This window comes from Gouania willdenowi, chromosome 19 (assembly GCF_900634775.1).
Source record: "Gouania willdenowi chromosome 19, fGouWil2.1, whole genome shotgun sequence".
NCBI classification, from domain to species: domain Eukaryota; kingdom Metazoa; phylum Chordata; class Actinopteri; order Blenniiformes; family Gobiesocidae; genus Gouania; species Gouania willdenowi.
This window is the reverse complement of record NC_041062.1, coordinates 6,436,365-6,455,264: the sequence shown is the minus strand read 5'-3', so window position 1 is coordinate 6,455,264 and position 18,900 is coordinate 6,436,365. Positions and strand designations below refer to the sequence as shown.

Here is an 18,900-nt window from a genome sequence, read left to right as displayed (position 1 = left end):
AAGCCTTTTATCCATATTTTAGTGTTTTTTCAAAACTCTGGTTGTTCCATTGCCAGTTTTTAATGCACTATTTAGATTTTGTGCATTTCCAAGGGTAATGGAAACGCAACTAGTATCCGCAAATATCAGGTATCGAAAATTTAGTGTTGGACATATTGGATATCTGCAAAAAAGCTCATATCAAACATCCCTAGCCTTGATTTAAAGAAGTTAATAAGTGTTAAAATTACAGCAAATGTCATTTGTAATCAAAATAAAATTGTGATCCAGCCATTCCACTAAAATTTAGAATTTTTGATGGAAAAAAAGGTGAAATCAGTGAACAGAAAGGTTGATTCTTCATGCAATAAATATGGTTATACATAATAGAAACCAAATGGTATTCAGAGAAGTGGTTATATTTTTCGTACATGTTGAGGGTTGCATGCATCTAAATATAGATCATTAACAATCAAATCAATTGATGAAAGCGATAATGAAAGTTTTTGACCTTGTGTTATCTCGTCATGCAGATTGATATGGCAGCTATTCAGCAACAGTATGTAAATGGTTTCTGATCATTATCGGTAATGCTCTCTGAACTCAATTAGCAAGTCTGATTCTCCTCCCCCCGATAACTTTTAATTAGCATATGAGCTCAGAGTCTACGAGGCAAATCTGAGACCATGGCTGTGTAAAAGCAACACTGGTATAAAAAAGCAAATCCTCTGTTATCTTTGCTACAATGTAAATGTGCAGCTCAGCCATCAATAAGCACTAATGAGAAGACTTTTTTTTTCTGTATTCGTATGCTGCCAGTTTGATATAGGATATTTATCATAATGATGCCATATGTAAAGTGCTATCAGAATGACTTGGGTATGTAACGGAGGCTGTGTTGATCTTGCGCTGGTTAATTAAGCAGCAACTGTGTTTTCTATCTGCCTAAGCAGAGAGTGAGTGAGTATCATGTTGTGTGGAGATGATTAGCGCAGCTCTGATTTCCCCGCTGAACTTAACTTGAAACAAAGGAGAAAACACGGAGAGGCAATCTGTTTTTATCAAAGATTACATATTAGGAGCAGCTCTCAGTTTCACAGCAAATTTAGATTTCGTTTTTTCATTTTTCATAGTAATATTTTTGTCTTTTGACTGAAATGCAAGTCAGTTTTTATCAAAATTTGTCATCAAGACCAGTGTGTCTCAAACGGGGGTACGTGTACCCCTAGGGGTATGCAATGGCACTACAGAGACAGTACTTGAGAGAGAGAAAGAGTAGAAAACTAACAAATAGTGTCAGTTTTGGTTCCATCCAAGTCGTGAGATGACCGGAAATGATCAAAACTATAGAAATAATTCTATTCAGGAGCCACTAAACCAGGGTTATTCAACCTTGGGGTCGGAACCCCATGTGGGGTCACCTGAAATTTCTGAAAATTTTGAAAAAATGTGACATTTTTAAATTTGTATTATTTAATTAAAACAACACACACTCTTCAACAACTGTATTCCTATACTTTCACTTTGTGTAATATAAATCTAATTCAACTAAATTCAGTAAAAAAAAAAAATAAATATCCGTGCTCAAACATGATCAAAAACTAATTCTAAAAAGAAAAAAAAAGTCTCACTGGGGTCGCCAGAAGTTCTTGGTATCAAAATGGGGTCACGATCCAAAAAAACAGTTGGGAACCACTTCACTAAATACTGTTTATTTCCACTTCTTTACAAAATGAGATCCTTTAAAATGCTTTTATCAACCTGATATAGGATTATATTAATGTTTGTAAATACACACAGGCAGATTTGATGTGATCAATGTGTGAGACCACATGAGCCGTCTTACGTCCGCAAACACAACCACCTTACTTCCTATTGGATCACTTATAGTTTTTGACCTGCTGTATTAAAATCTTCCAGGAGCCGGAGGCATTTCTCAAAGGGGTCCCCATATTTAAAAACCATAAACAGGTTCTTCTGTTACTAGCCAACCAAAAAGTCACATGATTAAAACACTTTTTCTAAGGTTTTGGACCTCAGGGATTCTAAATGTAATGACTATTTGACAGTAACCTTGACTGGCATCACATTATTGGAAAATCCAATATGTCCACCTGTGAATATTTCACATTGAACATTTACAACCAAAAATGTCCTTATTTTACAACATAGAAGTCTTTATATATATATATATATATATAAACAATTGCAGTCTTTACTTAATTGTAGTTTTACGCACATACATTGTTAATGTTTCCCTGAGATTATTGCAGCAAAAATTGTCAGTTGTTACACTTTCTAATGCATCATGTTTTGTCCACAATAATTTGAGGTTCATTTAGAAATATATATATTCATCAGTCACCAACGAAAAGGTTTTCTTTACTTGAATCCTCACTGAAATGTTCTTATTGAGTGTTTTTGTCTGGACTCACAGTGATACAGAGTATATCCTATTTTTGTCCACCTCATTAGGGTTTTCCCTTTAATTAATGGCAGGATATGCTCACAGATGAGCTCTCCTGTCTGTTCAGTGAAGCCCATTATGTCTGCACTCAGCACTAGCAAAAGGCTTGCGTAGGCCGGCCGTCGGCTTGTTAATATTGTATGAAATACAACACAAAAGAGAACTTTAGAAAAGCTCAGTGTTCAGTAGAGGGTATCATCAAGCATCAAGTGTGGAACAGGGCATGTCCCAGAACGCAAGATCAAGAAGATTTCCTCACCTGTTGATCCATCCAATCTGGCCAGAAGCTGTGGAGAGCATTGATCCCGCCTCCTTTACTCACAAAGCAGTTTGAGAACAGAACCAACGAACTGAAGAGAAACGAGAGGAGGTGTAGAGCTCACGTCCTTCTCCTCCTCTAATCCAACCCTTGCAATCTGATACAGTCCGACTAAAGAAAGCTGATTGTAAAGCCCAGGAGTTGTGACTTGATCTTTTTCTTCTGCTTTATTAACCCTGTTGATCCCGTTTCAGGGGGAAGTTATTCAAGAGTTTTCAACTAGAGCTGTTTTTCTTAACCACTCATCATTATGTATGTGCTTCTATTTGGTTTGCCCAATGTAGTGTTATTTCAATTATTTAGCAGTTAGAACGATTATTAAGGCCTTGTAAATTGTACAAACAAAAGTTGCAAAGAAAGATACTAGTCCTTTGGGTGCTTTCACACATGCTTCTTTGCGCCGCAACATGCTTCGCTTCCTCGGATACTCCGGTCTTTTTGCGATATGTGAAAGGTCAATGGAACTCTGGTGCGGAGCAAACAAGCGAACTCTGGTCTTCTGAAAAATGTAGGTCTCGGTTTGGCTCAAGGGAAGCATTGTGCGGTCTTTAACCATGTGAGAAAGCAACCAGGACCAAACGTAGGACTTTAAATTACATGCATCCACAATTGTAACGGAGCAACTCCATCGGTGACAGTGCTCAGCGGAGCGGCATAACCTACTGTTGACCAGCTCCTGTTCCTACATAAAAACCTTAAAAATTGTGCCACTTCCGTACCTCCACTCCAGTAGATGGCGCCGTAGATATAATAATAATAATGATGATAATAAATAAGATGTTTTGAAGCAAATAGATTTGACTCAATTTGTCCTCTGAATGATCAATACCTTCTCATGAACATATACAGCAATTTGAATTTTTCATCTCCACATTTAATTTTGATATTAACTGGGTAGAATATCCCAATATATCACGATATCGTGATAATATTGTATTGTGATACGTATCGTATTGCAACAATCCTCACCCCTATTGTTCATAAAGAAAATACTTAAATGTAAGTAAGCTATATTCATGCTTTTCCAGATTTTTTGCAAACATTTTAAAACAAATTTTGTTTTTGTGTATTACTTTCCACCTCTTTTTTTTCCCTTTTTATATAAATATTAGTAATGTATTTGAACAGGTTTGTATTTTTTTTTTTAAACGTTATTGATATTTTGTAATGGTGTATAATTGTGTTAATTTTTTTTTTATTATTTTAAGTATGTTAAGTTTTATGTGTATTTGCTGATAGATTCATTTCGTGTTCAATTATTTCTTCATTTATTTATTTTTATTTTCGTATATATATTTTACTCAATTTATTATTTTCCCTAATTAGAAAAAGGACCATTTTGTTGTGCTGTTTCATCAATTACATACATTTAATTTGAGGCGTAAGCACAGGGAGATGCATAATTTATAAGATGCAAAAATGCATGTAATTAAAACAGGATTAAATTTCAATATGTTGCAATAAAGTCACAAAAAAACTACTTATGAAAAAGAAACACAATAAATGCTTGAGATACATCAACATGTTCACAGCTGCAGTAAATTGAGTGAGGCGTGCACTGTGGTAATAACCCGTGCGCGGATCAGAGTGGTGGTAACAGGCTGTTATGGTTCTGTAGAGGTTGCTGGGAGAATTCCAGAGGCCAGAGAAGCAAACTTCTAATGGCGTACCCAAAGCTGTTCAATGACCTTTGGAGGAAATGTGCAATGTGAGACATAAATATTTTAAAAGTAATAGTCAATGCTGGTGTAATAGGTCTGTCATTAAGGTTCAAGGGCATTGTGCAAAAAGGAAACTACAGTCAACGATAGAGAATTTCCCTTCTTTGAGTTTTATTGTAAAAATAGGGAGACTAAAGTGAATACTAAAAAAAAAAAAAAACATCACTAACTGACGGAAGCGTATTCTATTCACTTGGAAATGTATTCATTCATTTTTTTCTGAATAATTTATTTTTTTGGTTTGTTTTTTGGGCCATTTTGTTTTTCGAACAAATTTTTTTTTTTATGTTTTTCGGAGTAATTTATTTCTGGTATTCGTGCAAAAACAAAATTCTGAATTAAGAAATAACAATAAATGCATCATTTGTTTCAAATGCCCTCTAAGCTCAGAAAAAATAGTCAGAGAAACAGGGGAATAAATTAAATTATTTATTCCCCAGTTTTCAAACTATGGGGAAAAATTTTACACAAAAAACAGAAAATAAAGAAAAAATGTCCCAAAAACAAAAAGAAAAATAGTGAGAAAAACAGAAATTATTTTGCATGAAAAACAAAAAAAATTGTCCAAAAAATAATCTGAAAAATTAATTTTTTAAGTTAATTAAATATGCTTCCGTACTAACTCTACTTCAAAGGTCCTTATTTTCTCACTACGCATGTTCAGAATAAATGCCATTTGGATGATTGTAAGGCTGTGTTCCCTGTATTAGTTTTGCTCATTTGAAGCTAAATTTGGCAGCCTTGGTTGAAGCAGCTCGTCTGCTCACCTGCCAGTGTCGCTTACTAAAGCTTTACATCTTAATGCAGCTTTATTGCCTGCTCATGAAACCCTGATGCAATCTAATCAAGGGGCGTCACAATTGTCCTTGTTTCCCCTTGCCATTTTTTATTACATCCTGGTAGACACTCGTATGCCGCTACATGCTATCAGCTGTTGGACTTTGTCGTCATTGTTGTTGATTTTTAAGCTCAGATGCTATCAAACGTAAGAACCTGGATAAATATCTCTAAATACAATAAACAAGATATTTAAAGGGGGGGGGGGATCTTAAAAATACCAACACATAATCTTCTATGGTAGGTTTAAGCAGGAAATCAAGTTAAACAGCGGCAGAACCTTTGACTCAGACTAGCAATCATAATTCCCCTCTAAAAGCTTCATGCCACTTAAGTTATTAACTTTTAATTTGGCAGCATCAGTGCAGATTAACCCATCAGACTGCATTCTTTCTCATTAAGATCCAACATTAGGTCTTTTTCACTAAGAATTTTAAATGGTTGAGGAGCACTTCAATCTGTGAATGTGCAAACATGGGGTGCATCTCTTAATATGTATCTTCAGGGCTCATTTATACTCCCTTCCTACATTCACAGGAACTAATGTTTGTTCTTCATGTATCAGGAGATTTAAAGAGCCACACCACCCCCACAGTTCCTGGTTATTGTTCCATTAGCACATTTGCCATAGCTTTTAGTAGGAACTAAATAAAAGCAGAGCACTGATTAAAAGTCTCCATCACTATCTATATTTAACACTGAGCATAAATAGACCATCAAGACCAGCTTCATACAGCTACGACACAAGATTATCACCATGGTTTCAGCTTTCATTTTTGTTCAATGTGGTATTTAAGCAGTTTGAACACTTAATAAACCAGTTTCAATTGAATAACCAAGTTTATAAAGTTAAGTAAAAGGAGGAAAAGCCACACTTTATTCTTTTTGAATAATATGTTGAGTTTTTCTTTTATTCAGACAGGTTTTTTCAGGACATTTGCTTTGATCTCCTGGCATTTTTTGGCTGTCAACTGCCAGTATTCCTCAGAGGCATCTGCTTATCGTTTTAATATGTCCTTATGAGGTGGTTTTTGGGCGTGGCCAGCCAGACAGAATTGTCAAGTTGGCCATGACAAAGCAATCAGCAGACGCCTCTGAGGAAGACTGGCTGTTGACTGTCAAAACAAGTCAGGAGATCAAAGTAAAATTCCTCAAAATAACAACAATAATGTCTGAATAAAAGCAAACTAACATATTTATATGTAGAAACTGTACAAAGACTCTTTGCTCTCGGCCACTTTTTTGTTAAACTATTAGTAAAAACCGTCATAATTATGATTGTTTTTTCTTGATGAAAAGAAGACTTGTCTTATGAATATTTTTTTTTCAGGGTGTTTTTACGGGCCATCAATCAGTATGCAGCAGTGCTGAGCAAGAAATTTCTGGATCAAACAAACTTTGAGCTACAGGTGAAACATTTTCTCTTTTCTTCAAAAGTCCAGATACTGTGTGTTGCTTTCAAGAACATTTAAAAGCTGTAATTTATATGTCTTTTTTTCTTTTCACTCTACACTTCCAGGCTTAGACTGAGGTTTTTGCTTTGTTGGACTTGATAAAAGAAAATATTCTCAATGCCTGTAGAGAGAAGATCCTTTATTCAGCCATTTTCTATCTATCCGTGAACATTAAACCTTAGGTCTCTCTCTCTCTTTATGTCTTGGTCAGCTGTGGAACAATTACTTTCACTTGGCAGTCGCTTTCCTCACCCAGGAGTCGCTGCAGTTGGAAAACTTTTCAAGTGACAAAAGAGCCAAGATTTTCCACAAGTGAGTACGAGTGACATTTCTGTTCCCCAGCAACGCAGCACAAAGGACTCAACAGCTGACATCATCTGGCCTTGATAAGATTTATAATCGTTTGTACTTCTTTTCATCACAAAAGTTGAGGAGTTATACAGAGAACAACTTATCCTAATTTGTTGGCAATCGTGACTGCTTTTTTTTTTAAAACTTTTTTTTCTCCACCAAACAAACAAATTGAGGCAAAAGATTTAGGATTTTTTCACAGTCAGAGTCATATCCACTAAGCCTCATTGTTTTACGCAGTTTCTCTGACTTTTTTTGTCACTACTTTTTTTTTAAACCCAATAAAACTAGATTGAAATGCTGAACCAGGGCAGGAATACTAAAACCTTGACTGAAAATGTAAATAAAAAGCTATTCATAAAGATTCTTTAAGGAAAAAAATGACTTTTCTGAAACTAGGCGGGTGGTGGTACATGTTTCAATCGGAAGAGGATAATACAGGGTATTGAATGCGATTAAAAGGGATTTTTATACGGAAGTCTTATCTTGATGCGGATTTATTTCCTCCCCCAACCAGGTAATATTTTCCCCAGCATTTGTTTATTCACTGCTTTGTCTTTTAGCAGGATTATGTCAAAAGTATTTAAAAGATTTTGACAAATTTTTTTACCAAAAAACACCTTACACCATGGAACATTCCAATAGATTTTGGAGAAGATCTGGATCAATTTACTTAGTCTGGATCAGTTTAAAAAAAATCCAAAAATCTCTATCTCTCATCATTGGTGACATTACTTGGTTCGTCATTTATTTATTTAATTATTTGATAAGGACAATGCACATTAATGAACTGCCAATATCTGTAAAAGAATATATTTGGTGCTTGTTTGTGCTCTCTGAGTTATGATTTACAAGCTCTGTGGATTTTTTTTTTTTTTTTTTTTTTACCTAAAAACCAGATGAAATCAAAATTTGCTGTGAAAACAAACATTTCCACACAAGTATTTCTCTGAGTCATCCGAACAGGAAACTGTTTTCTGGGCAGACGTGGAGCATACTGACTCTAGTGGCAGAAGATTGTGTCGCTACAGCTTACGTCACATGTGCTCGTGACTGGCAGTGAGACTCACACGCTGCTTTGCAACATAATTCAGACACGACGCAGTCCACGCCAACCCGACTGTTTCGTGGTTTCTCCAACACAAACAGCCGCCATTTGGTTCCCCACATGAAAGAAGCGCAACTTTCTGTGTAAACAGAGAAAACAGCTGATCCGTCTTCCAATTTCCAGACCTGCCAGGTACATCCCACAGCAAACAAGAGCGATTTTACTCAGGAAATCCTCAATTTTCACTCCTTTATACCTCTATCCACTTTAGTCTCATCACACACTGCTCGCCTTCTCTTTTTTTTTTTTTTGTCACTTCTGCATCCTGTTTCATTGCGTGCTGGAGCGTGAACCATACTAATGGATAGGCCTTTGCTTTGAAACGAAGAAGAGAGCATTAAAATCAAAGCACGTGTCTATAAACACTGAATTCTTTTCTTTTTCCCAGTTTTTCACTACAAAGGCTTGCATAAAAACAAAGTTATGCTGACATTCAGACCTGTTAACAAGCAGTAAAGAGGATAAAAATGTATCTTTAATGCTGTGTGTTTCACCTGTTTTTTTTTTTTTGGGGCATAATTTGTATCACTAATTGAAAGTTTTTACCTGCTGTGTAATTGCAGTCACTCAACGTGGGTTTTAAACATACATTTATTTTGAAGAATAAAATACAGCACATTATTTAGTAATTGGATGTTCCAGCTTTTTAACGTTATTGAAGGATGATTTTTTTTTTTTAGCAGATAATTTACCTTTGTTGTAAGACTTTAAGAAATTAAATGCAAACATAAATTTGCCATAGGGTTACATCCACCTATCATGTCTAAGTGAATTGGTCAAAATTCCTTCAAATTCCAATACATTTTCTCAAAACTTTCAAACCAATTTGCCAGAATTTTTTGAGATAATTTGCGAGTATTTACTGGGTTTTAGAAAAAAGTTGCGACTCATTATTACTGCAAATACTGTAGTACTGAAAACACAATCGTGTTTTTATTTGTGAATTTGGATGGAGTGAGATATGGTGATTTACGAAGATTTTTACTTTACTTTAGAAATTATATGGTGAGGTCGTAAAATAGTAAGAAATCATGTAGTTTGGAGAAAAAGTGTCTATCCATTGCGCAGAAGTCAAGGAAACGTCAAAGCAATCAGCAGACGCCTCCAAAGAAGACTGGCGGTTCGGTCAAAACATGTCAGGAGATCAAAGTAAATTCCTTGAAAAACAGTCGTCTAAATAAGTAAAACCTTAACATGCTATTTAAAAATAAAACATAAAGAAAACTTGCTGTAATTATTACGCTGAAGTCAAGGAAACATCAAAGCAATCAGCAAACGCCTCTGAAGAAGACTGGCAATTTACGATCAAAGCATGTCAGGAGATCAAAGTCAATTTCCTGAAAAACTTCTTAGTGTTAAAATCTTGCACGTTGCAGGACAAGTGTTCGATTTAAAAGTTTCTATAAATTGGCTGCAGGAATTTAAATACTTTTCTCTGTGCATGTAAGTCCTGTGATGTATGCTGCCTTTTGCAGACTGTTAGGCTTCAGAGCTTCACAAACTTATTATGTATTCTAGAAGCAGAGAAGATGCGTGGATGATTCATTTCTGATACAGATTTTAAATTTGGAAAAACCTTTTCTCCACCAGTGGTGCTAATGTTGTTGAAGCTTTAGAATGTATGAATGTTGACTGCTAGCTAATTATTATTGAAATTGTCCTGTTTTTTTAATTTTTTTTATTTATCAATCACAGCAGACTCAAAATACTAAGTTTACTTTATTGACTTTCACAATAAAAGCCCAAGACAAAACGTAAACATGTTATATTGACCGATCAACTCCCATTTTTATTGATTGGCCACTTCCTAACGGCAACTGTAAGCATTTCCATGGATGTCTACAATAGTGCCTTTAAGAATTGGGTGTTGATTCAAGGTATTTCCCATGGCAAGTCCTGTAGTAAAAAAGAAAAAAAAAATCCAAATGATTGCGTCGCAGCATGAGCTCGACTGACTCGGTGTGATTCACCTGATTATCAAAGAATAATGGGAAGAGGTGAGAAACATCTCCTCGGTGGCCTTGTTTCTGTGGCATTTGAGCTGATTTTCAAACACTTGCTGGCATGAACACTTATCAAAAGTGTAATTAAAAAATGGGACTCCAAAAATACAATATCACAACATAAATTAATTTACTCGCAAAACGTCAAAAAAACAACACAAACACAATTAATGACTCCAAAAAAGAGAAAAACAACACACGTCAAATATGATAAACAACACAATAGCATAAAATGCACAAAATGACAGAAAAATGTCCAAAAAAAACAACACAAACACAATTAATGACTTCAAAAAAGAGCAAAAACAAATCACAAAATAAAAAAATATAAAGAAATTACTCCAACCACACAATGTGACAACATAAAATGCACTAAAGTACTCACAAAACACATAAGACGACTAAAGAATATATACACAATGACAGAAAAATATACTAAATAACAATAACAAAATTCACTTAAAAAAACTGAAACTGTCAACAAAAATACACTAACCCTTTGCTGACAGGAATGTTGATATTTGTAACTTGTTTGATCTGTTATTATAAAGATATCTGACTGTACCCATAATCCTAATTCTCATCACCCTTTGTGAAAAATGATAAAACACTAAATAAATGAACTGAAGGTGTGCACGTCTGCTTAAATCTTTGTTTTTTCTGCACTGTGTTACATTGCTTTGATTTTTTTTCTTCTGCGTCTGTGTTTCAGATACCAAGACATGAGGAGACAGATTGGCTTTGAAATCAGGGACATGTGGTACAATCTAGGTAATTTGTTTTTCCTGTATCAACATTTTACACACTAAATAGAAAAGAAACAATAATAAATACATAAAGGTGATTTATTTTCTAAACAAAGTTGTTAGCTCTGCTCCTGTTTTTGTTGGGTTTTTTTTTATTTGACCATCTGTCAGTCGAGTACCTCTGATGTTATTGCAACTGCATGTCAGCTCAGAAAACGATTCCAGTGCAGAATAGACTGTGATGTGCTAACAAGCTTTATGTTGTGCGATGAAAGACTGCTGGCACTTTAATTTACAGGATATTTCAGATCTGGGTGTTAGATGGTGTCATCTGATGTTCTGTTCTCATTGTGACCTGCATCATGTGACTTTATAGCAGGAATGGGTCACTTTTATCCCAGCTCTAGATTCTACATGACAGCATGTAGAATCTTGAGTCGTCATTGAATATCTAACCAATGTAAACAATGTTATTGTTATTTTTCTATATTTCTGTTGTTGTTTTGTGTTTTTACTGTCATTTTGTTTATTTTCTTTCTTTTAATTTTGTGTGTTTTGGTGTTTGCTTTCTTTGTATCATTTAGTGCATTTTTCTCTCATTTTGTGTGTTGTCTTTGGAGAAATTTTGTTTTTTTGTTGAATATTTTTCTGCTATTTTCCTTTATCTTTGTTGTCATTGTGTGTATTTTTGTTTTTTTGTGTGTTTGCTTTTGGGGACCGCACAAAATTCTTTCAAGGGCCGCCAGTTGCCCATGTCTGCTCTTCCACAATTTTCAATTTAACATATTTTGCAACAATATTGCAATAGCTTGGCTATTGTAACTGCAAAATAAGATTCAACAGATATGAGAAAATCTTTTTATTTATTTCTGCAGTTTTTACTTATTTCATCAAACAGGACTCATATGTGCCATCTATAGTTTGTGTTGATACATAACCGATGCATGATTTTTTTTTTCCTACAAAGGTCCACACAAGATCAAATTTATCCCTGAGATGGTTGGCCCAATCCTGGAGATGACGCTTGTACCTGAGATAGAGCTGCGAAAGGCCACGATTCCCATTTTCTTTGACATGATGCAGTGCGAGTTCCACTTCACCTGCAGCTTCCAACGGGTAAGAATTATTATTTGTGCCTTAGTATATACTGTAGTCATCCTAAAGATGTAAATCCTTGTTTTAATCACAAATAAAATGGGTTAAAAGTGACCAAAAATGGTGAAAAAGGTGGTAAAATGGGATTTTAAATACCACAGAAGTGGGTTCAAAGTATCAGTGCAGATATAATGGAACTATTAGTTTAAACTGCCAAATAATGGGCATGACAAGGTTAAAAGTGACAATAATGGATCAACATATGTGACATTAGGTGGAAAAGTGGTGAAAAGGGTTTATAAGGGCCGAAAATGTCTTGAAAGTGGAAAAAATGTGCAGAAAAGGCATCAAAATTTGATGAAGTGGCAGAAATGGGAGTAATGTAGCAAAATGCATTAAAAGGAGCAAAAATATGGCAAGAAAAAGTTGTGAAAATAGGTTAAAATATCAATCAATCAATCTTTATATAGCGTAAATGACAACAAAGGTCATCTCATAGCACTATCAAAATATAAAATCCATAATAATAAGGGAAAAGAAACAACAAAATCCACATGAACAAGCATTTAGTGACAGTGGGAAGAAAAAACTCCCTTTTAACAGGACGAAATCTCCAGCAGAACCAGCTTCAGAGGTGGCAGCCATCTGCGTCGACTGGTTGGGGTTAGTGGACAGAAGGACCAACAGAACAGGGTGGAGAGATAGAACATCAGAGTGTCTCAGACTAGTTGAGCCGTGAACCACAGATCAGGAACTGCCATCATCAGCTTCACGACACCTGAAACAGAGCAGAGAGAGAAGGACGAGGAGAAGGCACTGACTGCAGAAAAACATGATACATTATTATCAAGTCAGCGTGTCTTGGCCTTGGGTCTCACTCCCAGTGGCCTAGTCAGCACTTGATGTAAAGGTGACGAATCTCGTCCAGTTTATTGGCAAGCTAACAGAGACTCCATGGTCTTAGATGAGCCCATGTCCGCTCTAGTGGGTAGGTTATCTTGTGAAGTTTGGTGTAGCTGCAGAAAAAGCGTAAAAATAAGCAAAAATAGGCTCAAATTGTTAAAAAAAATAGTCTGTTTCTTGAAGGCATCTGGAGACCCCAAGGTTGAGAACCCCTGGTCTATCAGATGGACAGATTTGTATCCAAGAGGATGGGGCTTATTGTTCAGCTAAGGCAAAGTAAAGCCTTCTTGTTGAGTGACAGTATGTCAGAACGTTCTAAAGGCTTCACATTAATGTCCATTACATCATAAAACATTTTCTCAGAAACTGCTTTGTGTGTTTAGACAGTATTCTACAAATAACTTAGCCTCTACATGCTGTGCACCAGTAAAACATCTTGTGTAGAGGATCTTTTTTTTTTTTTTAATCTGCCTGTGTAATGGCAGAGACCAGCATTTTTCTCTTTTGGCTGTCCTTCCTCTGGTCTGCCTCGAGACACTGAAATGGGCTTTTGTCCAGCTGCTACCTACAATAAGAGCTAATCTATCAATGTCTGCAACAACACAAGTAAAGCGAAGGGGATTGGTCCCCACAAAAACATTATTATGAAGAAGGTATTAGAGATGAAACACAAAGTCTTATTGATGTGAAATCTGTCTAATTGCAGTTTGAGAATGAAATCATCACCAAGCTGGACCATGAGGTGGAGGGGGGTCGTGGAGACGAGCAGTACAAAGTTCTCTTTCAGAAAATGTAAGTGTTGATTAAAGGGATCATCCACTGTTTTTAGAAATGTTGCCTAAAACCTTTGAAATGTACTTATTAGAACATCTGTGCCCAACAAAACGCATTATATCACACTGTGGGGCATCACACTGCCCCACTGCCTGGAAACATCCCATTGTTTCCTATTGTAGTGAGGCATTCAGCCTGTTTTTTAGATCATTTAGCAGCTTTTTTGGTCAAAATGCCAATTTGTGCTGCTTTTGGTCGCTCTAAATAATCAATAAAAGTTAGAAATGCCGATGTAAACCTCTATTATTTATCTAAAGACCCTAACTCCCCCTTAAACAGTGCACGGCTGAAGTTAGTGAGGAATCACGGAGTGTTGAAGACGCATAAACCCTGAGAATAGAAGTCCTTTACTCGCTAACTTCAGCCACTAGAGCGTTAACTGTGCACTGTTTAAGGGAGAGTAAAGGTCCCTTATGAGAGCTCTTCTTCTCTGCTTCATTGTCTACTATTAAACCATAGAGTTGGAACTGTTTCCCCCTGCGGTCACATATTTTTTTTTCATTTTTCTATTGTTTTTATTCTCTTTCGGTAAACAAGAGAGGTTTACATTGGCAAATTTCCCATTTTTTTTTTTTTTTTTTTTACAGCAACCTAAAGCCGCACAAGTTGGCTTTTTGACAGTGTGACATCATCAGTCACATCATTTCAAGATGGCAGAACACAGATTCTAAAACTGTAAAGTAATCAATTTTTTAAAAGTTAATAAAATAAATATGATGCAAAATATTGCGTATTGTTAGGCATACAGTTTACATTTACTAATAAGTACATTTCAAAGGATTGTGCTTCTTTACACAATATTCACTCCTTAGTGCTCAAGGCTCATTTGTCTCTCTTTTTTTTTTTTTCCCTTTTGTACCAATATGAATGAAAACAAGTTTACTGGAGCACTGCAGGAAGCACATGTACTTGGCCCGGACTGGTGAGAACTTTGTCACCCTGGTGGTGCGTCTGTTGGAGAGGCTGTTGGACTACAGGACCATCATGCACGACGAGAACAAAGAAAACCGCATGAGCTGCACGGTCAACGTACTCGTAAGACAACTCACTGTAATGTTCAAATGCACACGGTATGTGAGGATATTTAATGACAAATTAGCAACTTAAAGTGTAACTACACCCCCAGGTTTTTTGCTGACCTGCCACTAGGGAGGGAAATTCATAGAATGCCTTGATTATGGGCGTGGCTCCTAGAGTAGTTAAGACACGCAGAGTCACTGCAGCCCCGCCCCCACAGCACTGCACAGTTCTGCATGGAGCTGTCAATCAATGCTCACTGATGGCTGTGAGAGCAGGAAACTTAGTCCCTCCTCCCATCTTTTATAGAAGGGGCGGGGCCAAAAGTGACGGTTAGTGATGTCACTGATTTAATCTCACTCATTACTTCATACCTAATCATATATGTGTTCAGCAGAAAAATGTGGTTTTAGGGTCTATTTAGTTACACTTTGAATTAAAATACTCATAATAGTGAAAATCAATAGCAGTATTTTTTTAGGTCACTAGTTTTTAAACGGAATTAAAGATTTAAACTATGTTAATAACTCCGGAATTTAAAAAAAAGCTAATTTAAACTAGTGTCATGCAAACATGAATATACCGTAAAAAAAAATCAGAATCCAAATAAGTGAAAAAAATGTATAGAGTAAAAATCATACTGTTTTTTTTTTTAGCTATATGTATTAAAATGGTCAACTCTTTTTTGCTTCTACAGCCCGCCAATCATTCACAAATTTAACAAAATGCATGTTATCAGTGAAAATCTAAAATCTAATACAACGTTCTGTCTCTTTCTACGTAATAGAACTTCTATAAGGAAATCGACAGAGAGGAAATGTACATCAGGTAAGCCCTCGTCAGTCATTGATCCTATTAAACTTATTCAGGTTTTCATGCTATGAAGCTCTTTATTTGATGTAACAAACATTATGCTTTATATGTTTTTTGTCAATGCTTACATTTGATGTTTCATTTTGGTCATCAGGCTTATTTCCATTCATTGAATATTTTGTTGGACAAAAAGTGGCAGTAAACGCGGATCAGTCTTGTAGAGTTCACCCTCTGTCTTTAGTTAAATAAATAAAATTAAAAAAAAAAAACTTATTTTGGCTTGACCCGTGAATCATTGCTACATCCTGCCAGGTACCTGTACAAGCTGTGTGACCTCCATAAAGAGTGCGACAACTACACCGAGGCTGCCTACACTCTGCTGCTGCACGCAAAACTGCTCAAGGTACAGACACACACGCACAAGATGTAGAAATAATGGATCCCAAACATGGCGGTGACAGGTTGTCATGCAGGTGGCAGCGTTTAACCTGTTTGAAAGATAATGTGAAGTAAAGTTAGAAACAAGCAGAAGCATCGTGCCAATGCAAAACACAGGTTGTGTGTATTTCGTATGGAAAAAGTCACAAAATAGGAATTTATAAAGCTACTACCAAAGCTATTTTTATTCGATAAAATCAGCGTATGCCCTATAGAGCAATTAATCAAACATCATTTACTCCAAAAAGAATGGAAACAATTTGAAATTGTGGCTTTTGACATTTTTGCACGTTGTAATATTGGATGTCGAGTCCTGTAGACCAGTGGTTCTCAACCTTGGGGTCACGAGTCGGGTTGGGTACCGAAACGTGGTTCCAATAAATGGCAGTAACCAGACCGAATAATAACGAACATTTCGGTGTCTCATTTCGGTTCCCCCGCCACCCCCCCGGTTGTTGATTGTGACGTCATTGTTGCTACTCATCAGATTCAGCACACCCGTTGCTCGTACCTGACAAGGAGAGGATAAAAGACCACATAGAGTTTACTTAAAAGCCGAACAATGCATCGTGTTAATGATTATTGACAAATAAAATCATGATAACAATTTTCATCTCCAGTATTATATAGTTTATTCCAATATTGTTTTATTTGATATTATTTCAATGTTTTTTGTTTATTATTTCCATATGTTACTTGTATATATATTATTAAGTTAATATTTTGTTTAATTTGGCCCTGAAAATAAAAGTTTATTGTATTTTGTATGCAGTTTAATTTTTTTGAAAAGTACCAGTTTAAGCACCGGAACCGTTTATTTTTACCCTTTTTCTGCAACTACACAAAATTTGCAATATTTTCATCACTTTTTATTTCCATATGTGTTGCTCCTTTTAATGCATTTTTGCATTAAAAGGAGCCAAACACAGAGCATTACATTACTCCCATTTCTGCCACTTTTCCATCAAATTCCAATGCATTTTCTGCACATTTTTCCACTTTCAAGACATTTTCAGCACTTGTAAACCGTTTCCTCCACTTTTCCACCTAATACTGCATATGTTGACCCATTATTGGCACTTTAATTTTAACTAGAGATGCACGATTATGGCCAAAATTATAATTACGTTTATTTTGATCAATATTGTAATCACAATTATTTATCTTATCAGGTAAAAATCTGTGTTTTTATTGCACTACTTTTAAACAAAATGTGTACTATTTACGATGCAAAATTAAGCCTTAAAATGGAATTATAATAAAAAAGATAATTATTTTAAATGTAAATATTGCCACGATCAGATTAAATTGATAGTGGCAACCAAAATCATGATTAAAATTTGATGCATCCCTACTTTTTAACCTCTTTTAACCATATTTCATGCTTATTTTTGCCAATTTAACCACATTTACAATTTGTCATGCCCATTATTTGCCAGTTTAAACTAATTGTTCCTACTTTTTAAATTACATTACCCCTAATTCCATGATCCATGATGCCTACACTATGATTTTATCAATAAAAAATGATCATGGGTTGCTGCATTAATATTCAAAGCATTTAAAATGTAAGCTTCAATTGTCTTAAATATGCAGTCGATAGTATGAGGGGAAAAAAAAGACAGATTTGAACTGTGGCTCGGACAGAAAATTGCGGCCGATCCTCACACTGCAAAAATATCAGTGTTTTTTCACAAATAACGCTTTTCATATTAAATGTGTGCCCTATCATTTTCACAGATTTAAATGACATTTACAAGCGTTAGGGAATGCTCCGTCTTCCATGATTTCCAAACAGCCCAAAAAAATGTCATCATGGCCCAGTCCGCTTCCTGGTAAAAAATAAGCACATCAGACTTACATGAGTTGGGTCTATTTACACGTGGTGGGCGTGTCAGGAGTCTGGATGGGAGAATACGTGTGAGAGATACGTGCGTAAATGGGAAGACCAGGACCCTATGTCACCTTTTAGAGTTTATGATGAAAAGTTTCTGTCTTGAGGCAAAAATCTTCCACAAAAATCCTGTCTGTCCTTAGTCGGTTTGGTATTCTACTCTGAATTTTGAAGTTGTTCCTTTCGGCCATTTATCCACAACAGCAGCATCACACTTTTCATCTGTATTTGCATAAATAGCTGGCTGCTTCACCTTTTTTTTTCACATCTCCCGACAGGCTGTGACTGAATCACATCGAGCAGTCGTTGCTTTTTTTGTGTCTTGTTTTGTTTCATTTCCTGGCATGTGTGTTATCCAGATCATAGTGCAGCTTCGAGGGCCTCACTATTATGGGTTGGAAATGGTCCATTGTTGTACCACTGGTTCCATTTTGTAAAATATTCAGACTAGACATAAGTAAACAAGATTAAATAAGGACAAATGATGGATTTCTGATCATGACTATTTTGTAAAGCCGTTTAATGTAGTAAGAGGTAGTTTTCCAATCAAGTAGTGACAGACGGGGGTGGGGTCAATTGCATTTTTCAACTACAATTACATCTTCAATTATCCATGTTCAGTTACAAAGCAGTTATGATTACGATAACGTATTTATTCCAATTCCAAATAAGTTATGATAATAATTTTCCCCCTGAAAGTCAGTTATAATTATTATTAATAATAATAATAATAATAATAATAATAATAATAATAATAATAATAATTCATTTTATTTGTATTGCACTTTACACATGAAAACACATCTCAAAGTGCTACAGGGAAATAAAATCACCAAACATATAGAACAGTAAAAATAACATATAGAAACAGTAAAAACAGCAAGAAACATATTAATACAAAATAGGTGGGTTTTTAGTTTG

At 35.5% G+C, this 18,900-nt stretch overlaps 1 protein-coding gene across 2 annotated transcripts in view; it reads left to right on the top strand.

Moving 5' to 3' along the window:
• dock1 (dedicator of cytokinesis 1) overlaps positions 1-18,900 on the top strand; it is a 211,018-nt gene that overhangs the window by 150,674 nt on the left and 41,444 nt on the right. For both annotated transcript variants that reach the window (XM_028475387.1, XM_028475386.1), the window contains 8 exons: positions 6,654-6,732; positions 6,989-7,089; positions 10,952-11,010; positions 11,953-12,101; positions 13,690-13,775; positions 14,696-14,852; positions 15,622-15,662; positions 15,960-16,050. In XM_028475387.1, coding sequence (XP_028331188.1) covers positions 6,654-6,732; positions 6,989-7,089; positions 10,952-11,010; positions 11,953-12,101; positions 13,690-13,775; positions 14,696-14,852; positions 15,622-15,662; positions 15,960-16,050 — 763 coding nt within the window. The remainder of the gene's footprint in view (positions 1-6,653; positions 6,733-6,988; positions 7,090-10,951; positions 11,011-11,952; positions 12,102-13,689; positions 13,776-14,695; positions 14,853-15,621; positions 15,663-15,959; positions 16,051-18,900) is intronic.